The sequence below is a fragment of the Drosophila nasuta genome, chromosome 3 (assembly GCF_023558535.2).
Source record: "Drosophila nasuta strain 15112-1781.00 chromosome 3, ASM2355853v1, whole genome shotgun sequence".
NCBI lineage: Eukaryota > Metazoa > Arthropoda > Insecta > Diptera > Drosophilidae > Drosophila > Drosophila nasuta.
Window position 1 is genome coordinate 22,054,833 of NC_083457.1, and position 24,801 is coordinate 22,079,633.

Consider the following 24,801-nt stretch of genomic DNA (forward strand, 5'->3'; position numbering starts at 1 on the left):
AGACGAATACAATCTATAATTTATACAGCTGTCTTGAGGGCGCTTTGTAATCAGAGGCAGAAGCTGAGGCAAAGGCGGCGGCATGCAAAAAGAAGACCTCAAAAAAAAGGGGAAAAGAGACGCCCACCTCCTCATCCATTCAGCATCCAAGTAAGAAATGGCGAACGAATCCGGCTATATAAGCCGTGTGGACAGAAGGTTCACCAAACATTTCGGCACAGTTTGCAGAACCAAACGGAGTTTAGTTTACACCAAAGCAGTCGCAACATTCCCAACAGCAGCAAAATGGTGAGTACGAGTGCATAAACTGAGAGAAAAGTCACAAAAAATACTGTTTGGTGAGAATCTCAAAAGCAACTCTCAAGATTTTTTATTTATTTTTCTGGATAAAAAGTTTAATCACCAAATTTCAAAATATATTTAAGCTTCCACGAATATAGTCATCAAATTCCAGTCTTTACAGTCTCACGGTTAAAAAAAAAAATTGAATTGACGAACACACAATATGACGGATTGTATTATAGAGCTATAGTAACTAGGTTGTTGACTTTACTTCACAATTTATATATATGCTTTTTGGCATCGCATATATTCTTGTTACGTACTTTTCCAGTTGTTACTCTACTTTTCTAACGGTGTATAACTATGAACAAAGTATGGTTACGGGGACTCAAAACCTTAAATATAGTACATTTTTTTTTGGTTTTTTAAAAAGTTATAAAAGTACGATTTTGTACTGAAAACGTTTATTTACTTAACAACGTCCTTATATAATTTTAAATAAGATAATTGTGTATAAAAAATACTAAGAAGCTTTTTATCAATTTTTTCAATTTGTTAATTTATATTTATTTTATGCACAAGATATGCACATTTATTTCTTGCTTTACAGCATCTCAATATTGTTTTCCAAAATTATATTAAATAGAACTCCAATTCAATGTTTAGTGAAATATAATCTAAAGCAACATCTCTACTTATAATTTGTACGCTCAAAAATGCTTCAAGTGTTCATTTTTGGTTTAGATATGGCTTAAGTTCGCCATTTTTCTCGCTGTGTGCGCAATGCGCATAGATCTGAAAAGTACGACTAAGTTTAGATCAGTTAACCACAGTGAGACAGACTGCGAGTTGGCCAATCAGTTGGCGGCTTTGCCAATGCTATTTATAGCGCACATTCAAACGGGTTTACGTTAACAAAAAAAAATAGACTTGTAAATGAAAAGAAAAGGCCAACAACTACAGAGAGCGATCTATAATTGCAATCGGAATGGAAATGGAAATAGAAATAAAACTAGAGATGTGAGACATGAGATATGCAAGACGAAATTGAAGGGAGAGGAATTTTTCAATTAAAAGATCAGTTGCTGTTCAGATACTATATTTATGTAAGGCAATCCAGTTAGTTATTTAAAATAAAGCTGAAGCTGAAATGCTGTTAGTTAGCAAGTATTTTGAATTGAAGCTCAGCTCTGGCTAATCTATATTTATGTTAGACAGTCAGTCAATCGGTCAGGCAGTCAGTCAGTCAGTCGGGCGGTCATTCAGTTAGCTAATCACATAACTCTCTCTAACTAAAAATGTTGCTTTCTTAAATGACAGCAGTTCTATCTGGTTTGGTTGGTGCCTTAAGTGCCCATCACGGATCAGAGTCACGAATTTATATACAGCAGCTACAGCTATATAGTAGCTATAGCTATCGCACTGCAAATTCATCTTGCTGTTTTTTTTTTTGCCGGGTGACCTTTGCCGGTCGTCCGCCTCAGTCTCAGCCTCAGCCTCTGGAGAGTGCGGCTTGTGTTTGACATTTCCTTACAATGTGTACGCCCGACTATTTAGTATTTATAATTTGCGTGTGCGCTGCTCATATAACCATAGTATATGTACTAAAAAGCACATGAGATAATATACATCTCACTAAGAGAAATTAGTAACAAGAAATATGGCAATTAACTCTAGTTATTGCAGTCAGTTAGTCAGTCAGTCAATCAGCCAGGCAATAAGTTAGCCAATTGCGCAATCGGTTTGCCTATTGAGTAATACGCAAATGTCTTGTCTTGCCTTGTCTTGGACTTGAGCTTGGATTTAAGAGCACTGCTCATTAGCATTATTCCAATTCCTCATTGTTGTTGTTGTTGTTGTTATTTACAAACTGATATTGCACTACATAGAGTCGGGCCTGGATAATCGCTGTTATAATATTTAGCTAGCTTGTGTCTGGTCGCGGACAACAACACGTTTGACAGCTCTCGCTCTCCCGTTAAGTGAATCACACTTGTGCCACATTACAAGTTTGTTGACACGCTGACGTATACGTAATATACATATAGCGTATACTAACCACATTTTCCATACATTACAAACAAAATATACGCGCTGCAGGCCAAAGGCTCAAGCGCGCATTGCTCGTAAATCTAATTCAAACAAACAAAAGAGGCGTATTATTTATATATAGAATCTTTCTACAGCAACAGACATTTTTACTGCATATATATTGTGTATATGGATATATATATATACAAATATATATGGCTTTTACTAGGCAATGCACGATTATATTTAAGTCCGGGGCTGCGTCGTCGCCGCCAAAACGGAAACGGGTAATAATTTGCGACGCAGCTCGACAAAAAAAAAAAATAACGAAAATGAAAAACGTTTTACATTTTACACGGAGTCCGGACGAGCTTCAAGAGTCGTCCAAACTGGAGGTGGAGGTGCTGCAAGAACTGCCTGGAAAGATACTTTACAAACGCACACTCACACACATGCAGAGGTGAGCAAGAGAAAACTCTGCTTCAGTTTTGAATACCCTTTACAATAAATAATCCGAAACAAGTATTTACCCTTGCTGCGTTTTCTACATCGCCTTTTGCAGTGTATACTTTTAGGTCAATCGCTATCGTTTATCGGTTATCAATCTGCTGCAGCAATGTCGCTACTCACGGATTGAGCTGCATTTCTGTTATCGATATCGGCACCACGCAGTTTGCGATGCGAACCAGATTCAAATGAATTTCTTTTTTTTCGTACGCCATAACTAATAGTCGTGAATGCTCTACTTTGATTCATGTGCCTTGCTCATTTATGCTCGCGACGCGTTTTATTTTGGTGAGTGCGAGCGAATTACAGTTTACATGCTTCAATTTCAATTTCAATTCATGCATTTGTGTGCGTGCTGCTACGCAGCCAGTGGCGTAGTTGCCAATAGGGGGCGCACTTTATTCTTATCGTACATTAGTGAGCTTCCTTTGTCTGCATCTGGGGTCGTCTCTAGACCCCATTAGAGGCGCGTGTCTCGCTGCCAATGCATTGACCACAGCTGCACACACATTCACTTCTATGTATACAGTTATCACACACACACACTGTTAAAAGGGGGACGACGGGCAGCATTGTCTGTCTCTCACACATACAGACTGTTGAGCAACGCGCTTGCGTGTGTGTGTATGTCAGAATGATCGTCCATGTTCCAGTGCTCTGTGTGTGCTCGCTCAGTGAGCCCAACATTTTGTCAATTCATTTTTTGCATTTAGTCTGCTTTCGTTGCTCTTATGCGGCTTGACAATTTTTTTGCTTTTCATATAAAAAAGAATAAAGATTTTATAGTCATTTCCTACGAGTCGCGTCTTCGTCGCCTTGTCATCTATACATATATATATATAGATATAGATATTGGCATATATATGCATACAAATGTATATAGTGTACAGCCAATTCTATATGTGTGTCAACAAAACGAATTTGTTTTTGTGCATTGCAGATATTTTGCTCACTTTAAATAATATTTACTAAATGTACAATACATAAAGTAAATAGTGAATTTATCAGTTGAGAGTGACAAAACGTGAGAATCGTGCGGCCCTTGGCCAGGGGCGGACTACATTTTGTATACACATGTATGCCGCGTATCAATTATGTGGAAATATATTTACAAAGATACATCCATATATGCATGTGTCTCTTTCTGTGTGTGAGTGAGTGAGTGAGTGTGTGTGTGCTGTGCATATGTAAGGCAATTTCGATGCCCTGGCACTGAATGTCACTAAACGCGCCAACCACTCGCATTGCGTGCGAAATACCCCTCATCCGCCTCTTCGTTTTGTCTCATCCTTCACATCCAACTCACAAGTTACACCCTGTGTGAGAGTGAGTGCGACTGTATCAGTCTGTGCTCTTTTTGTGCGTGCGTATTAGTGTGCGTGTGAGTGTAGATCAGCTTTTGCTGTCGCAGCAGAAACCGCACGTCAAACAAACAAACAAACAACAATTCACATTCATTCATTGCGCGTCGGCTTCATTGTGAACGATAACGATTGTGATTGCCGCCGCCGCTGGCTATTATCGTCATTTTTGCTACGCACTCACATACAGAGAGCGCGAAAGAGAGAGAGCAGCAACAGCAGCAGCGAGGAAGAAGCTGCAGTGAGAGTGAAATGAAGATGGGATTATGAAAAATACCAAAAGCAAATATACAAATTGTACTTATTTGACTTTCGTGTGTAGTGAGTGAAAGTGCATAAGTTCACTTTGGTTGTTGTTGTTGTGTGTTAATTGTTGGTTGCATTCGATTAGTTTATTTGTGTTAATCAATTCACTGGCCACGCCCACATATGCCGCCTAGGCCGCATCAACGCAACGCACACAAAGACCTAACAAAAATCCACACAAAATGGCGATAAATTCAAGCGCCAGAGAAACGCCCAAGCGTAAAGTTTGAAACAACAACAACCAAATCAAATAAAAGAAAATAAAAGAAAAAAAAAAACCAAACAAAACAACAAAACGAAAAGTTGACGACGAAATTTATGCAACGAAAGTTTTGCCGAAGCCCGCCCAGCAGCAACAGCAGCGAAAGAGAGAGAGAGGCGGATGATAGGCCGATAGGCGATAAGTGTGGCCAACTTCTTGTGTGGCCAAAGACACCCAAACTCGGATCAAACTCGAAAGAAGCGCCTAAGGTAAGCGCAAAGCAACAACCACACTGCACCCCACTCACCGTCTCCCTTCCACTCCCACGTTCAGATGCTGATGCTGATCTCGGCAATATTTGCATATTGTTTGTAGTATGTTTGTTTGCCTGTCTCTTCTTCTTCGTCTTCTGACCGCCGTACGTCCGCCCCCCTGACCGTTGTTTGTTTACTTTCATCGCACACCCTTTTTTTGTGCATTTGCATTTCGCATGGCAAGTTCAACTTCTGTGTTTGCATGATTTTTGTATTTATTTGATTTGTGCTCTCTGGCCCACTTTGAGGTTATTAACATTGAAATTGAAGTCCAAGCGTTGCCGCATTTAATAAATTCGTCCCTGTCCCTGCCCCAGCGCTCACATCTCGTTTATTTACAGCAGGCAAATAACAAATATAACACTTTTCACTTTTTCTGTTGCTGCTCTTGTTGTTGTTGTAAAGAAATTGTTACAAGGTCAATTGTTTGTTGTTATATTATTATTGTATTTGCCCGTGTACTGGAATATATTTCATATCATTTCATTCCCATTCAATTTCCACAACATGACGCGGCACCTTTTTTCTGCTGCGAGCAAAGAGTGTGTGGAAGAGGTAGAGAGAGAGAGAGAGAGAAAGAGACAGCGCTTGTACTCGCTTGCTGTAATTTCCGGTTCCGTTTTGCGCGTAATGGGCGCCCATCTGTGTGAAATGTTTGATTGTATTCAATTTAGAGGCATGGGAAACAATTTTTTGTAACGAGTTTGCAGCTTTATCCTCAGTTTGTAAAGCCTAAGGAAAGGAACTGCAATTCTTCAATGTCAGCAGATAAAACTGAAACTGGCGCGAAAAAGTTCACTTCCGCTTGACATATTTGGATTTGGATTAATATTTATAATACTCGGATAATTCATTGATTTATTCAATATTTTCCAGTTCCTTTTAATCTTATTTAAAGAGTTTTAGTAGATTTATTTTGTAAATAAATATGGATAAATCTGAAAATCGGAATCTAAAATTCATCAATTCTTCCCGTGTTATTTCAATTACGAATAATTCAATACCCTTTTTTTTTTAAGATTACAATAAGTGAATGAAGCATTGCTGATTTTTCATACTTTTCTTGGAATATTGGGAATTGTGTGATGTGAATTTTATAGTAAAGAAGTTCCCTATGAATTATGATTTATTTGATGAAATCGATCGATAATGAAGCTGTTAATACTTAGAAATGTAGTTCACAAGTAATTAAAAAAAATTAAGTTTATTTTTTTTTACACACTTCTGGGAACAACTGGAATAATTCAGCAATTGTTTCAGAATAATTAGAGAGTGTGCTGACGACAATTGTGTGGTTTCTCTCACCCCCTAGAGAACGATGCATGAGTCATGTCAATCAGGTCAACTATCCAATAATCTAAACGAGACGCAATCGATGCCCATATCTGAAGGCGTGCTATAATTGGTTTCGTAGTGACGTTGTTTGAATTCGTAGTTGAAGTCGTAATATAGAATGATGATTTAATTAGTTTAATCGCATAGACGAAATCGTAAAAATGACGCTGCGATCTAAAGAACGGAGTACGAAACTAAACCATGTGGTGATATTTACGACTATAACCCTCATTCTATTATAATTAATGTTTATTGCGAGTACCCGTTTAATTATATATTTATGTTATATGACGATGTACACAAAGAGAAATATTAGAACGTTACGAAGACGATTTGTTCTCAGCAAAATACAATAATTTATTATAATATATAGCTAAACTTCATTAAATAAATTTAATGCATATTTGTATTTGTTTAGCATTGTATATTTATTATCTATTTCTGGCTTAAAGTGATTCTTAAAACTTCCAAGAACCTTAAATGTTAATTTTATTACGACCTGATTTTATTTTCAAATTTTTCTAAGAATTTTAAGTGTTAATATTAATTTAAGTACAACTTGAATATTATACAACTGGAATTTAATCAGAAATTTTTGTCTCTGTGTTTTCATGTCGCCCACATGCAAAACTCATCCACCTGCGAGTTGGTCTTGATTATGGCAAATATTGTGGGGGCTATCGATTCGTGATCAGCTATATTTATGCCGTTACTGTACGTCTAATTAGCAAGAATTTCACACATGGGGTTGAAGGGGGCTGTTAACCATATGCAATTGTTCATACATTCGCCACACATTATTACCTTTTATTTTTAGCCACAATTTGTGTTGTTGTTGCTGTTGTTATTGTTGGAGGCAGTTCCGGTTGCCAACATTGTACATTATCATCGTGTGTGTGTGGTTTTTGGACACTTGTAACGTGCCCTAGGCACTTTCCATTTGGGAGTAAATATTTCCCCTCACTTAATTGCTAGATTGTCAGATAGCTTAGAACTGCAGAGTGATACAACGCTCACTATACCCTGTACAAATCAAATTACATGTTTTCTCTGGTATTAACTAGGCCTAAATGTATGCTACGAAAAATTAATAATTAGAAGGATAAATCCTTAAATGATTTATGGTAATGTAACCAGTGACAATGTAATCTCCCGCTAGCCACATTTACAGGGTATCACAATGGAACTTGCCCCGACACAGTGATTGTAGTTCTGTGGCAATTATATGTTGCAGTAATTGCCAACGATTGGCAATTAATTGCATCAGCAACGCCAAGCAACTGTAGTAGGAGCCTAGGGGAAATCCACCGCAGCAGAATAATACAAAACAATAAATGGGATCCTCAGAGAGACTGAACGTATGAGAGAGAGAGAGAGAGAGCTAGAGGGGGCGCAAAAGTTACAGTTACACACAGTGCTTTTGTTTTGCCGGCAGCAACAAGTGGCCCAAAAGAGCGCAGCACGCACTCGGAGAGCGAGAGAGTGAGAGAGCATAGCAGATTGTTACATTAACAGCGCTCTGTTAAGGGAGCGCAACATGTATCTCAACATGTGCCCAAGCTCTGTGCATAGCATTGCATATGTTGCTTAGGAGCAATAAAGCAATCAATAAAGTGCCGTGCGCTGTTAAGTTAACAGAGCGAGCGACATAACAGACTTGTCGTCAGTCAGCAGACGGCAGCCAAAGCATGTTGCAGAGGTAAGAGGGTCGCTCTCAGAGTTTCTTACAAAATTCAGTATAAAAAACAAAACCGGATTCCAAGTGCAACAGTTTCAATTTGAACATCGTGGCGAGCAGGTCGTTTTCGAGAGAGACAACAAAACTTTTGTGGCATAGTTAACGAGATATTCTCAGTTTTTTCGAAGATCATATGTAAGCAAGAAGCAACAAGTCAATTCGACAAAAATATTTTAAATAAATTCAACAAAAAAATAAAACAAGTGGATAAATTGAATTAATGTGCTAATCGAAATCAACGCAAACGATTCTTAGAAGATTGTGAAATAAATAACAATCAAAAATATTTAGCGTTATTTTTAAGTTTCTCATGAATATAAAAATGTTAAATATTCATATGACGTTAAATAACGAGTGTGCGGGACAGCCTTAAACAACTTTTTAGCCAACAACAATCGTCACCAGTAATTAACGAAATTATACAAAAAGCATATACAATAAAAATTAAAATAAGTCATAAAAGGAAACAACAAAAAATAAACACGAAGCCCCCAAAAAAAGTTTATTTCTTTCGAATTGTGTGAACTGTATGTGGAAAAGTACCGCGTTAAAAAAATAAACGTTGATGTCTTGTGATTGTTATTATCATTATTGTTTTTTATACATTGTTGTTACTGCTGCAATTCAACAAGTCAACTCAAAAACGAGGACACACCACGGCAAAACTGTTGATACCAACAACAGCAGCAGCTGCAACAATAAAAATAAGAAAAATACCAAATTTCAAATGTCCAAAATATACCACAATGTCTAAATACCAATTGCTGCTTATCACGCTGCCTTAATCTGTGTGCGCACTGCGCATAGCGCAGGTCGCTCTACTCAGTCTCTGCTGCAGTTAACGAGAAAGGGACTACCTGCTGTGTGCCTTTCGCTCTCCCTCTCCCGGTTCTTCTGCATCGTCACAACAACTCGTCACTGTGTCGTCATCTCATCTCGATCTTGATATCCATAACCAAATCAATGCCGACCGGCATCTCATTTTTCTCTGTGTGAGTGTGTGTGTCTTGCGCCCTTTTCCATTGTTGTTGTTTTCGCATTATGCGGCCACCTTGCACACACACATTCACAAGCACTCACACTCTAACAACTCTGCACAGACCACACACACACGCACACATTAATGATGACTTTTTTGAAGCCACGTTTCCTTGTGGTCTTGTTGCTGTTGTTGTACATTTTTGACATTGTTTCTCTTCTTTTTGGCTGTTGCCATGAGAGGGTGCGCCAACAGCAGCAGCAACAACAACAACAACAACAATACAAGCGCAGACAACTTTCGTTGATATTTTGTTGGCGATGATGTCATAAGTTCTTATTGGTGCGTGGAAGGAAGGCAAAAGAGCGTCTTGAAGAGGGACAAGGATAGGGATACGGGACGGGGTTATGGGAATGCGAATAGTGGCGAATGGCAATGGAATTATGTATATGAATTTGTTATTTTGAAATATATCAAGCATTTCCTAGAAATCCAAATTGTTGGCGCGTTTTGTCAATATATGTATGATGTTGTTGTTGCCGGCTGTTGCTGCTGCTGCTGCCGCTTGCAACAGGAAATATATGTACATGTATTATGCTGAAAAACAAACACATACAAACATCACATGCATACACACAGTCTGCATTTGTATTTATTTTTTTGCACGCAAACACTTCCGACACTTTTAATGCAGCGAGCGAAACGATCAGACTGGCTAAATAAATCAACATCAGCATTAACCAACAACAGCAACAACAACAACTGTACACAATAAGAGCAAAAGCAGCCATGTGCAATCGCCCTCTCGCACTCCCACTCCCTCCACAGCTCCATAGCCGCCTGTTTCTGCCTCTCTCTCAGTCATGTTCGCTCCTTTGCTCTCTTTGCCCACGCTCTCTCGCAAATGCAGTTGCTCTGCCGCTGCTGCAGTGCAGTTTGTCCGTTAAAACGTTCAGTGCATACATATGTATACAATGTAAATGTTTTTAATCAATGGCGTTCATGTCGACGTCGACGCTTACTCATATACTCACACATAGACTTACCATTAATAATAATAAACGAAGAACGTACGATCATATGAAGCACAACAACAAATGCTTGCAATGCGTATTTAGAATTGGAATGGACACTCGTGCATATTGAAAGGGCCACGACAAGACATTCCAATAGCGAAAGCAGCCATTTGTAATAATTGTAATCAATGCAATGTCGATAACACGCGCAATTTTTCGATTTATTGATGATTATTATCGCCCAATTAATAAATCTTTGACAGCAGCTAGACGAAGATTAGTCGATCAAGCAACAATATTTGTATGTAAAACACTATTGATAATAAAAACGCAATGCTATTTTCAATTTTTTCCCATAGAAAATATAAATATAAGCTGCGGCAAATTAACTTAAACAACAACTAAGCGAAAAGCCAACAAAAAATTAATCAAACCGTGCTAAACGAGTACTTAAGCCGAGAAAACAGAAAACCGGCGTCAACGAACACAAGTACTTAAAACAAAGTAGTTAACCAAGCAAACAAATTAGCAAAGATTTTATTTGTATACTTACAACTAATAACAAATAACGATAACAACAACTAAGCAACAGAAGCGGACACAACAAAAGCAAAAACACCATCAAAAACATACACAAAACAAAAATATCGATATGAAGAAGCTGTCACAAAATGTGAGTATTAATCGGGAATCCCACACTTGGCTTTTGGGGGAGGGAAAAGTAACGAGAGGAGGGCGGTTTTTTTTTTTAATTTGAACAGCATGTTCTTCCAAGAAATCCAGCAGCATCTGAAATGGTGAAATGCATTTTTTCAAGTTCAGCGCCAGAAGAGAGAACTCGAGAACAAGAAACTCGAAATGGACGTCATTGGGATCGAATGTGAGTGTGGCATGTTAATGAACTTGAAAAGGCCATGATAATGATGAAGTTGCACTTGATGCTGCACTGTTGCTGATTGAAATGCAAACAGAAATTGAAATTGAAATTCGAATGAAAGTGCAACGTGCCTCAACAATCGAACCAATTGATGCAAAAAGGGACTTGCAGACGTTAAGCATTCACTTTGATTACTGATGAAGTCTGCCAGCAAAATTCTTACTATAATATGCTATTTTTTGAAAAATGTAGCATTGTTTCGCACACATCTTTCCTTCCACGCGCCCATTCACTATCAGTCTCATCCATATATGGATACATATGTACATATATGTATGTCTGAATAAAGTGATGCAAACTTTTACTAGAAATTTCAATTGTCTTCAAAGAATAAGCATACAATAAAATTTTAGCTTTAAAGGTTTTTTTAAACTTCGACTGTCCTTGCATTTTGGCTCTTAGCCCTTGGCTTACAAGTTCGAGTCGATTTCGATTTTCTTTTGTGATCGCTAATTGCAATCGACGATTGCAACTTTGATTTGGGTACGCGCTCGACATACCGTCACCCATCTTCCTTCACCTGCTGCACCAATTCGCTCCCCCTTTTGAGCGTCTCATCCGTTTTGCTCGCCTAATTGAAAAGCAATTGTGCCGCACTCAAATAAGTAAAGGCATATTGTTGTTTTTTTGTTTGTTGGTTCCTGGCAGTCGGCAATCAAGTGGACTCTGATTGGAAAACAGTGATCGACCGAAGCACTTTGAGGTTAATGTGTATGGCCAAAGAAACTTAAGAAAGACAGAAATTGCGATTGCGAGTACATTTGGCACGCTTTGATGTTGCCAATTGAAAAATGGCCAGCAATGCCAGCAACAATCCATTTATCAAAGCACATACACAATGCTCATATGTTTTTCATATTATTATAAGTACACAATCGTTCGCTATATGTGCCACACACACACACACACACACATTCATACAACATCTGCCAGATGCAGCCTCTGACACTCCCAAAGCAAAGCTGTTGACTTATTTAGCAGCAGTTCAATGCCCCATAAAATACACGAGTCTGTTTCTCTCTCTTTTTTTGGCATTGTACTTAGCTGAACTCTCATAATCTTCATAATTATTCGCATTGTAGTTTTTTTTGTTTTCTCTGCGCTTTGTCGCCATTTTCTCCATTTTTGTCTAGTCTGAAGGTCAGAGCGAGATGGCTATCTTAGCGGGTGGTGTTGATCCTCTAAGGCGAAAAGGTGATAGCTAATAGCGATAGGCGGGGGAGCTTGGAGCGTTGCCAGGTCGCTGCAATTAGTTTGTGATATTACCTTATCGTCAAATATTGCATAATCTCTTTGAATTCTGAATCATGACCAGATCAAATCAATTTCAAATTGGCTGATGCAACAATTTCTTGATTTTAGTGTATTTATTTTTTATTTCTCGAGTATTTTATGTCTGCCATTGCCATCAACATTTTTATGGTCTGCGCATTAAATTGGCCTTTAATGGTCGTATAACAGCAATTATATATACATATATTTATCTATATATCCATATAGTTATGCTGCCGAACGAAGCAATTAAGTGATTTTTATTATTTTTATTATTATTCCACGTCGTCGCACTTTGGCGTTGTTCTTGCTGTTGTTGTTCTTATTGTTATTGTTGGTCGTAAACATTGAATGCGTTCTTATGTCAGCAGGCAAATTAAATGTTGTAATAAGCCAATAAAAATTAACGAATCAATTGACAAACGGCCATTAAAACTTGCCAAGCAACTGCCGAAAAGGGGGCCGGTCACTCCAACAATAACAACAACAACAACGAGAGAACAACAACAGTTAAAAGTTTTCGCTGATAAAGCGCAGCAACAAATTGGCAATCATTACAACCTAAACTCCCCTTTTCAACTAGCTGACCACAACAACAGGTTACCAAATAAGCCGCACACAATTTACAAATGTTAATGATTGATTTTGTGTCATGTAATCGCTAGCAAACTAGTTTTCAGTTTGTTGTCATTTTTCAACTTTAATTGACGTCAAGCCGTCGACTCCCCTCCTTCTGCGCCCCTCTGATCTGCCCCTTGGCTTACCAATGTCTTGGCCTTATATAGTCGCACTTGACGCTTAAGCGTCACACATTTCTTCCGTCCTTGGCCGTACAATATTAGCAGCAGCGGCATGCTTAGCTCTCAGATACCCTGTAGTATTCCCCAAAAGTATGCTATATAAAATCCGGTAGCCTTTAAGCTTCAATTGGTAATTTTGAAGTAATTTCAGCTTGCATGTCTGCTGACAGCCAAGCAAAATTACCATGACTCGATACCCAATCGAAAAGAAATGTACTCGAATCGATTGAATTTGTGTGCAACTCTAGGAAAGGGGGTGGGAGAGAGTGTTGTACATATCTGGCATTCTTGGAATGCAAACAAACCGCGTGCAGTTGGCATGTTGTTTGTTTGCCTGCGCTGTTAATTCTTCGTGTTTTCACACGTTCAATGGCCATTTATTGTAATTGCTTTCTTGACGTGACTCATTTTCCATTTCCGCCATTTGACATGACTCTATATAATTTCTATACACATATTTGGCATTTAGCTTATATCAAGTGATTGAGGCATTTTCGAATTCGCTATTTGCAGAATTAGGTCGCCATTTTGGCTTGCAACTGTTGAACAACCGTTGAGAGCGTTTACACCATGCATTGACACTGGTCAAAGGAAGTGTACACACTGGTCACACTGTTACGTTTGCATACTTATGTTATGCTCATGTTAAGTCGCTGTTAATGTGAACCATCAAATTTGCATGCCGATCGCAAAATGTTGTCGCCATCGTCGCCGTTGTCGTTAATCAGCTTACGAATGAATATTGAGTGTGAGCCAAAAATAAAAACCGCATTTTGTGTGAGGGAAGTCAAGCTGCGCCTAATGGGGCTATATAGAGTGTGTGCTTAATGCTTAATGCGAATTCAATTCAAAAATGCAAACCAAAATGAATATCAATAAAAACGGGCGCAAAAGTTAATGATGTGATTTATATGCTTTTTTTTTTAAACAACAGAAATTGGCACAATCAGTGGCTAAAGCTTCAAATATATTGTATACATGCTTTTGAATATATTTGCAAATAATTTCCTCAATGGACTTGTTTCATTTTCATGTACAGTGAAACCTGTGACACGCTTCCATCTCTTTTTCTCCTTCTCTCTCTCGCTCTACCTCGCAGCACTATTCGAAACTCGTATTCGTTAGATTATTCATTTGAAAAAAAAGTATAAAAATAAACAGCAAACTAGACAAAACCAGTTTTCAATTCTCCATGCAAACTGCTCAAATTGTTTTGCTTTCAATTAAACTAATAAAATGCCAATTGTTGTAATACAAGCGTACGTGTGTAGTGTGTATCTGTGTATGTTATGTGTCGCCAAACTGGCTGGCAAAACTGAATTCCATTAACTAGGCCTAATGCCAAATGCCTGGCCAGCACAACGCGGCGTATGCGTAATAAGAACAACAGCAGCAGCAGCAGCAAAAAAAACCTGTAATTTATATAAATTGCGATTGGTTGTTGTGGTCAGTCAACGCTTAACAGAATCAGTTCCAGTTCCAGTTGCATTTGCAGTTCAATTAGTTCCACTTTCAGTTGCGGCTGCCTTCAATGCGCGAGAGATGCATTTAAATCGCGCTCAACTAGTTTGCTAGATGGCTCGATGCTCGTTACCGTAATTGATCCACATAATTGGTTATTCATATGCCGTAAATGTTGTTGGGCAGGACTAACTAATGGTCAACTCTCTTCTCGCTGGCAAGCAAAACGTAAAAGAAAAAGAAAAAAAGAGTGCTTGTCAAGTGATTTTATAATGCACATCACGTATACGCCTGGGTGTTCCACTCTGCATCTATAATCACAAACACAGACATGCACTTGCATGCATAACTTGGCTGGGTTCGGCTCGAGTCGCTTGGCTGACGCTAGCAACAAAAACAATAACAACAACGACGACGACAGAGATGCCTCAACAGCGATGCCAGACTTGCTGTCGTCGCCGCCTCTCACAAATGTTGTTGTGCATTCGACTGTGTGTGCGTGTATGTGTGTGTGTGTGTGTGTGGCTGATAAGAAAAAGACAACAGCAGCAACAGCAATAGCAGCAGCGACAACGGCAGCCGACGGCAGCACACAACAGTTGTCTGTTGAGTGGCAACAGTTTTGCGATCTTCAGTTTTATTTTTGTTGCCAACAAAGTTGATTGCTCGCGCGGGTGTTTTTGTTATTTGTTTGTCTCACTCACTTCTTTGCTTCGGCTTTCTGAGACAACTCAACTGAACTCAAAGTTATTTTATTTATATTTGTTGTTTGTTTGTTGTAGCTTTGTGTAATACACAAGTTTCGTCGTCGCGTTGTTTGCTTATGATTTTCATAACTGTTTGAACAGCACTTTTTTTTGTGGGTCTTGCGTTTTATTTGTTTGTGATTTGTTAGTAGACCCCCCAAAAAAAAGCAGCAAGAGTGTATACTATATTTATATTTGTATTTCGTATTTGCATTTCGTCGTACTTGAGTTGACTTGGTCCATTACGAAACGCGTGCAACTATTAATCTTAATCATACTAATTGGATACAAAAAACGCGCACGAGCAGCGCAGCGCAAAGCAGAAAACAGAGAGATCAAAGATTAATCGCAAAGATCGGCAATTCAGCAAATCAATTGAATCGCCGCTTCGCCATGCAGCAGCAACAGCAGCCGCAGCACCATCAGCAGCTCTATGAATGTCGCAGCGCAGCTGGAAGCCATAGAAAGGCTCATCAGCAACAGCATCTGTATCAGCAGCAGGCGGTAGGCAAAATGAGCGAAATTAATACACATATAGATACACTTAGATGAATGGTGTTAAACTCGCATCACACACACGCATAGGCAACTACACATGTGGACATGCAAATAGGTGTGAAATTCTGTTTAGTAGGATTTTGAGCACTTAACATTTCAATTGCAAAATTTGATAAGATTTCACATTAGACAGAAAATTAGATAGACAGAAAATTAGATATCTATTTTAGAACAGTTATTCAATGGGTATTAGTTTTATATTTAGAAATATTATTGCGAATGAGATAAGTAAAATATTTTAGATTAGATAATGTGTTTGCATATCAAATAGCTGTTTAATTTAGCCCAGCTTAATCATAATTTATAAGCCTAGTTAATTATTCTAAGCATTGTACTTAGAAGCATTAGTTAGTATATGAAATTAAATTATAATTGTTAAGTGATTTCATTTTACTGTGTAATATAATTAAAGTAAGATAACACTTTAGTTAAGTTAAATACTCTGCTTCTGTCATTTCTTTAGCTTAAGCTTTTCACCTTATAAAGACCGCCATAATCGATATAGTATATCGAAATCGAAAATCCCAAGTCACTCAAAAAAAGGTCACACCTATCTGGGTGTCCACAAGTGTAGCTGCCGCCATTTTGCAAATGACTTACTGCTGTTGGTTGTCGTAGTTTGTAGTTGTAGCGCTATTAATTTAATGCCAAAGAGAATTTAATGCATATTAAATTGCATATTAAAATGCGCTTGCCACAAGGGGAGTCCAGTTTCACGAAATGCAAATGCCGCATGTCTAGTAAATTAACAGCACCGTTTAACGCAGGCGCAACAGCCAAGCAGGCAACGGCAGCAACAACAAAAACAACAACAGCTAGCTAGCATAGGCATCGAGTACAAAAACAACAATCGCTGTGCCAGTTTATTTGGTACCAAGCAGTCTCGCCATGTGGCTGATTTTTTTTTTTTTTGTGTGTTGACTGGTTGTTGTTGTGGCCATGGTACCATGCAGTCTCGAGAGCCGTTTTAGCATTTAAGTGGGTTGTTCAAGCAGTTGCCACATGACATCCATATTCCAAATAAAATTTACCCCAGCAGAAGAAGAAGCTGATTTAATATTCCAGGTGTAATCCCAATTTCCAGCAGCTTAACATTACAGAAGCGAGCGCTGTTAAAGTCATGCTGTGAATGTGAATGTGTCTTCGCTTCGCAAAAGTGCACAAGGTTTGCGAGTAACTTAACTGATGATGACTGCAGCAGCTTTTGCCATGGTTGCGTAGCCAAGCGTTAAGTTTATGATGGAACATGCTACTTACTTAACACACACGCACACACATATGCAATAAATGTGTATTTGTGCAATTGCATTTGCACAGTTTTGCAGGCATTTCATTGCCAGTCATTGCCAATTTCGCAGTAAAGACGCCATAAAATACAAGATACATTTCTTTGCGATAACATACCGACATGACATATCAAATTTAGGCGCCCCTGATGCCAAGCCAAGCAGACAGGTGGACTTTTCGCTTAAAATATATTTATTTAACAGCAAATCGGTTTATGGCGGTGTGAGACAGTTTTGTGTGAGGCGGTCATACCGAGACGTTAAAGTGCTTATGTTAAAACTATTGCGCACAAAAGAATTCACAATTCATTATAATTGCTGTCATTATTTTTGGCTCATGACTTCATTCAATGTCGCCTGGCAGCAGGCGGCACACGCACACACACTCACAGACTGAGAGAGACGGCAATCAAAATCAAAGTTGAATAGTTTACAATCAGGCAAATCGACTTGGACATGAAACATGCGCGATTCGCGCCAATGATTCAGTTACACACACACACACAAACACATAATTGTGCTCTTGCCTATGTATGTATGTGTGGTCGTTTTTTTTTAATGCGACTGTATGTATGACAAGCAGACAGTTATTTAAATTGCTACAAAGCGCCATGCCGACAAATAAAATCAATTGGCAGCTAATCAAAGCACAATGCAAACAAATTGCCAGCACATGCTCCTCGAAGTCGATGTTTGTATCGATGGCGATGATGATGACGTTGTCGATGATGAAGTTTATCGACTTGAAACGATCGATCAATCGTTGTCGTTCCATATTCGCAATTCGAACTTGCGTTCGTTGGCTCTTGTTTAGTGGTCAACAGTGACGTCAACATCCCAGAAAATGCGATAGGAAGAAAGAGTATAAAATTAAAGCACTTGCAGCTTACAGCTGCTGTTGCTGTAAAGCGCTCTTTTATTTTGGATGCCGCCGCCATATCGGTTATGCAATTTACGCGGCCGGCAAAAGTGTTAAAAATAAATACAGCACACACGCACACTTCAGAGCCGAACTCGAACTCGTTCTCGAACTCTCGCTCAATGTCCATAAATCGTGCAATTCGAATCCAATTAGCGGGAGCAGCGAGCAGCAGCAGCCGCCGCCGCTGCGCAGCAGAGGTCATCGTGTGCGCTGCGTAATGCGAGACAGCAGCAGCTGTGCTCTTAACTCTCTTTGGCGCCATAGACGTAAAAGAAATACAAACAGAAGAGGGAGAAAAAAACAGATCTTACTTTACAGCTGTGACGTTGGCGTCACTTGAACACTTTTTCCAACACTGTCGCGTCATTTAGATTTTACGTGCATTGTAGTATGTGTATTTATTTATTTAGTATTAAATGGCGCTCACGTGTTGTGCGCGCGCGGCAGCTGCTAATTATAGTATAGTATTCAAATATGTCCGAGAAATATGTATGTACACAAGAGTGTGTGCTAGAAATCGAAAACGAAATCGAAAATGTACTTTTGACCAACTGGCAATAACATTCGGCCATTTGGCAACTGATTGATGAACTTTTCGACTACTTCGCCCATAAGCCATTGGCCATAAATCAAAAACGACGACAACAAAAATGCGCTCAACTTAATTGAAAGCATCAACAAGCCAATAAAAAATCAATTTAAATAAACTCACACACATAGGGACACACCCGGACACAGATACTGAGCGAAAGAGACAGAAAGAGCAAAACATTGAGAGCACGATCGACAACAACGACAACGATGCGGGAGGTGCTAAGTGAAATGCTTGTTAAAACTCATCATAGACCATGCCACGAGTCGACGAAAATCGAAAATATTTCAACAAATAGTATACAATATTTATTGTTGTTGTTGCTGTTGTCGCTCGTTCGAAATAGCGACGCTGTGTCTGCTTGAATTTTCATTCATTTTCACACTCACATCACAGACACATACACACACCCACCAAAAGCGACGCAGCATCGAAAATTTCACACAGCAAGAGCAGTGGAAAAATTTGCAATTTTAATCAAATTATTCAATAGTTTGGAATGTATGTCGACGCTGGTAATTGAAGCTGAAACTGACTAACTGACAGACAGACGGACTGACCACGCAAATTGATAAAATATGCAAATACAAAAGAGAGAAGTATTAATTCATTTCATTCATTTATGTATTTATTTTGGGGGCCTGTCTGGCTTGACTGTCAGATGTTTACTTCATTTAATCAAGTAAACGCTCGCTTGAGTGCAGCGCGAATTGTTATCGAAGCTGTTATTTGGGTTGCGTTCTGAGCTAGGGTTGGAAAATACAGATTTTAAGTGCAACACTCTTGATTTCAGCAGTTTTTATAAAAATGGAATTTAAATTTGTACTAGTATGGGTGTATTTAAACACCAATAATAGAGTGAGAGGCCTTATAACTTTTCTACTGAGGCGTATACATAATATTTTTTTGTATAAAAGGCAAATTATTTATCTTCAACTATTTTGTGGAACTGAAATGCTCGCCTTCAAGATCACAGCAACTTATTTCTCACTGTGTAAATTAGCGAACTCTCGACACTTTTACAAATAATGCAATAAACATTGAAATTGTGCGCCTATTTATAGCCAAGACACGTCTGTGCCGCACTTGCAGACACCTTTATGAAGATGCCGCTGTTGCCGTCTCAGTTGTTGCTGTTGCTGCCACATGCAGATCGCAGCAGATGGCGGCGCGGCACTTGGCAATCGCACAGTTGCAACAACAACAAGAACGAATTGTGTGCGTTCTATATTTAGCGCACACTTTGCAGTTGCAATTGCAGACAGTCACTATTTTTAGATACCTTGAACTACGAGTTACGAGTTACGAGCTACGATTTACGATTTACAATTCACGATTCACAAGCGACCTCCTCCTTCTCTTCCTTCTTCCACTTTGATTGAGAGACTGCCTGAGAAAGAGACAGAGGGCAAGAGCGAGAAAGAGGGCGATTGTGAAGATTGCTCAGGCCGTCGACCACCCGTTGCGTGTGGTTGCGGTTTCAAGGTTCAACTTGGCCCATATCCACTTACCCAGTAAGCAGATAGCCCTCAACCATCTGAAGCTGGTCTTAATTGTAGCGTCTTCTCAGCGGGAGCTAAAAATAGATAGCGACAAGCGACGACACGCAATTTGTGATATACTATTTATAAACTATTTCCGGTACTTGAGTCGCTTTAATAGCATCATCATTACACGGCAAAATGCCGAGTGAGAAAGCTAAAGTCGAGTTTCAGACTGTGAGATAATGCTTTTAATTTTTACTGTGCGAAATTTAAATTAAAATTTAGATTTGCGCAATACTTAGGAGTACTGTTACCAAATTTTCTTGATATACTGCTTATGGTTCCATGCCCTTAGCTGTTTAATCGAGCAGAATTAACTATAAGAAATAATGATACGAACTTTTATAGCTCTACTTGGTATAGTTCCAGAGATCTAGCTATTTATACAAGTTAAAGTTGCAGCCTTCTAGCTATTACATTTATTTTAAATTATCCCTAAACTATAATAAACTTCTAATTCATTTTTGACTTTACTCGCTTTAATGACCATTTTATTGTTCTCTTTTATTTGTAGATGTGTTCCCGCAACATAAAGATCTCGGTGGTGCTGTTTCTTGTCTTGATTCCCATATTCACAGCGTTGCCACACAATCACAATCTATCGAAACGCAGCAATTTCTTTGATCTGGAATGCAAGGGCATCTTCAACAAGACTATGTTCTTCCGTCTGGATCGTATCTGCGAGGATTGTTACCAATTGTTCCGCGAAACGAGTATACATCGACTTTGCAAGTAAGTGTATTTTCATTTGTGAAGCTTCTCTTTAATAAGTATCAAAATCCCACTAATCAATCAACTTCATATAGCTAATGAAACAACATATCAACAAAAAAATGTATCCTTTCTCCATTTCCCAAAACTACTAGCCCAAGATGACATCCTCACTTTCCACTTAACAAATTCACATCTTCCAAAGAATATTCAAATCACTAGATAGAAAATTCTCCCATTGAATGTCCCTTACTATTATATCATCGGAACCCGGTATATAAAATTTCCTTCATCATTTTACACTTAAATTTCACAAATCCCAATTCCAACATAACGACGTCCTCAACCCCAACACAGGGTCTCCACATCACATCAATTTAAAAGCAATTCAAGGCGATTTATTGCCAAATTGCGGCGCAAAAAAAAGAAAAGAAAGAAATTCTTTCTTAAGTACACTTTTTTACCAAATTACCATGGTCAGATTTAAACGATGACCATGACATGGAAAGCAATACAGGAAAGCACTTTTTAAATGTAGAACACTCATTCTAGAAATAAGTATTTCTTGGAAAGAGAAACTATTTTCGTTTTCCGCTTGAGTTTATCTTCTGTTTGTTTTTTTATCTAGCTTATCTACTTATCTACAACTCAAAATGTATCTATCTTATCTAAGTATCTTTGCTTAGTATCTGGCTGAAATCTATTCTTGTCTATCTTTGCTGCAGGGCTAATTGTTTCGCCCACGAAACCTTCGGAGATTGCCTCAAAGTGCTGCTCATCGATGATGAGGAGATTGTACAACTGCAACACTATCTCAAAGTCATCAATGGCTCGCCTTATCCCTTTCACAAGCCCGTCGTCTTCAAATAGATTGCTCTTCACTTTCATTTTCCCTTAATTTCATTTGTCTATACTTTCGTTTCGTTAATTTCCTATACTTTCATTACATTTTAATTTCTTATATTATTATTACGATTATTATGGTTATGGATTTCTTGATTTTGTATATTTTATTTCAATTGTGTTTTTAGGAAAGACTGCTTTGACTCCAAATGGTTTGGCGAATGCGTTAAAGTGCTTTTAACACCCTCAGAGGAAATAACAAATTTACAACATTTCATAAAAGTCGTAAATGGTTCGCCCATATCATTCAACATGTCGCCGGTTACATAACTCTCTTAAGTGGTAGGGTTACCACTCTGAGAACCACCAGCAGAAACCACCAGAAAAATAAACTACCCACAACATCCACACATCCACAATCCACACTCTACACATCCACACATCCACATACAATATTATACACAACAAGAGCAAATAGTTATGGAAGGAATTCCACTTCCAATTTTGGAACACCAAACATCCGAAGAATCTAAACACAACAAGAAGAACACGAACAAGAGAACCAACAAATTAAATATTTAACGCCCAAATTTAATTCGTACTTATTTATTACTGTATGCTTTACAGTTTTTACTATAACTATGTGTTTTTTTAAAAACCCTAATAATTTTAATTAATTTATTGAAACGTTACGCGTTTGTTGTAAGTGAGGGACAGGGACATGGGAAAAATGGGAATAACGGGGGAGAATTAACGGGGATATTGTGTAAGAGAGTGTGATTTCACTTCAACACTTACACACACACACACAACACACACGGAGTAAGCGAGACAGCAATAGCGATAGAGATATAGAGAGAGTGGGGAATCGGGGGTTTCTTCCCAGTTTTGACCGCATACCCCGAAGCCGAAGAAGTATTTATTTATAAGTATTCTTAGCTTGTTTATTATTGCGTTATGTATGTAAAATAAAAGATCCATTGTTTTTAATATACTTATTTAATGTATAATTATTATTTTTTGTATTGTATGTAAACAAAAACCGAAAACAAAAAAAATCGTATCGCGTATTCCAAGCAGCATTTACATTTTTACATCAGAGGGCAGACAAAATACTGAAAAAACACCAACACTCACAGGCGACTCATATACACATACATTAAACACATACATACATGCACACACACACGCAACCCACAAGAACGAAAGTATTTTGCAAATGTATTAAAAAATTTTGTGCTACTTAGTAAAGTTTACCGTAATTAGCGTACAATTTGTTGGCAAAACGAAAAAAACAAAAAGAAAAACAAAAGAGAATATATAATCACGAGTACATACAAAAATATTTTAGTCTAAAACGCAATTTGTGCAAAACACAAACAAAACAAAAAACCTTTGGTAAAAACACGTAAAATCGAACAACAACAAAAAAACGAATGCATTAAAAATGTAGCAAAAAAAAAAGAGAAGAACAATATAAACATAAATGAAATATTTATGTAAAATGATGAACAAAACAATCGCTGGCTATTTGAGGGCATCCAAAATTGTGATAAATGAAATTAGAATGCGACACTAACCAAGGGAGAGAGTAACAAGCAAAACACAGAGAGAAAAAGCGCGTGAGCAACAAGTGCAGCAGCAGCAACAGCAGCTGTTATCGATGTTTGGCGCGTCTCCGACGCGACTAAAAACGCGCGCTTACCGTTTTTATTTTGTGGTACGTTTTCAGTTTAACGCTTTTTTTCATTTCCATTTTTGCATTTTGGTTTCGTTTTTTGACGAGTGCGTTTGCTTTTTGTCACCACTGTGCAAACAATATTTTTTGAACAGGCACCAAAACAAATCTTTTTTGAATTTTTTGTGGCTCAAATAATTTTGTCTGAGCTATGCTCCAACCAATTTGGGGCTTTTAAGCCATTTGCCGCAATGTTTGACTAATGCCGTTTATTTTCATTCGATAAAACAGGCAAGACTGCTTCGGATCACAATTCTTCAATGCCTGCGTTGAGTCGCTGCAGCTGCACGATGATATGGATAAATATAACGAATGGCGCGATACCCTGGGACGCAAGAAGTAAATTGATGGACGAGGTGACGACAGACAGGACACGATGACACGACGAGAGCTGGCATAATACGAGTACTACTTACATTACATACATATATACAACTCTTATACAATATATAAAAACACTTACTCTTATACTACGATGTGAACACTCACACACAGTCACATCCTACACACGACAACCGATAACAAGAGAGAATTATCGCAAAATACTTATCGATTAAGTACAAAAACGAAACGATAATGTTGTATCTTCAAATGCAAAAATTAAAACAAAAAATAATAACAATATTTGTAAACCTAACTAAATATGACAGTGTAACATTTGTTTTTCGCACACTTCTCGCGTATATTTCTCGTATATTTTTGTATAGTTTTTGTCGTAAGTTTAGTTCTTCGAGCATATATAAAACCAAAATTCGATTAGTTCAAACAAAGGACAACTGTAGCACAGCAAAAGCAGGAAATTAAAAAAAAATAAATAAATAAAATGTCTGATGTAAATATTTAAAATGTTTCGCTTTCATTTGAAAGTTTTCAACATATACCGAGGTACATACATGTATGTCTATATATTTTGTAAATTTTTTGTGTATCATTTAAGCAGTTAAGTTAATTTGTTACGTTTACGTTTAACTTCTAATTCTAACCATATCTCTGCGAAGAAGACGAAGAAGAAGCGAAAGTTGAAATCATCAACAAACAAAACACACATATTAACAATAACCAGTAAACAGCATATTTCGATATTACATTATATGTACCCTAATTAATTTAAACTTGTTTGGATCTAGTCGTAAAATATAAATAAAAACTGTATATTTCAAGTGAAAAGCAGCGACCAAGTTTCAATTCATTTCGAAGGGTACTATAACTAATTCTCCCCCAAAATTTTCCATGAAATACAAATTAAACAATTCAATTTAAATTCTGTGTCTTTTGATAATGCGAATTCAACCGGATATTAATCCGAAAGCTTGATAACGA

At 38.0% G+C, this 24,801-nt stretch overlaps 1 protein-coding gene across 7 annotated transcripts; it reads left to right on the plus strand.

Annotated features, from left to right (window-relative positions):
* Positions 1–184: 184 nt before the first annotated feature.
* On the plus strand, positions 185–24,651 carry LOC132789081 (ion transport peptide-like). 7 transcript variants are annotated; one of them, XM_060796847.1, is made up of 4 exons: positions 8,104–8,211; positions 10,431–10,744; positions 20,704–20,921; positions 21,932–23,246. In XM_060796847.1, the coding sequence occupies exons 2-4, from the start codon at positions 10,724–10,726 to the stop codon at positions 22,071–22,073; spliced, it is 381 nt and encodes a 126-aa protein (XP_060652830.1). In that variant the 5' UTR covers positions 8,104–8,211; positions 10,431–10,723; the 3' UTR covers positions 22,074–23,246. The 7 variants fall into 7 exon arrangements, with proteins under 7 accessions (XP_060652831.1, XP_060652826.1, XP_060652828.1 ...); XM_060796848.1 differs by lacking the exons at positions 8,104–8,211; positions 10,431–10,744 and adding an exon at positions 185–288; XM_060796843.1 differs by lacking the exons at positions 8,104–8,211; positions 10,431–10,744 and adding an exon at positions 3,807–4,958.
* The last annotated feature ends 150 nt before the right edge of the window (positions 24,652–24,801 follow it).

Excerpts from the sequence above, each read along its gene's own strand:
- LOC132789081 (XM_060796843.1), top strand. The coding sequence starts at position 4,806 with ATGCAACGAAAGTTTTGCCGAAGCCCGCCCAGCAGCAACAGCAGCGAA. Across the intron at positions 4,959-20,703 it reads ACTCGAAAGAAGCGCCTAAG|ATGTGTTCCCGCAACATAAA; the intron begins GTAAGCGCAAAG and ends TTTTATTTGTAG. Across the intron at positions 20,922-21,931 it reads AGTATACATCGACTTTGCAA|GAAAGACTGCTTTGACTCCA; the intron begins GTAAGTGTATTT and ends TTGTGTTTTTAG.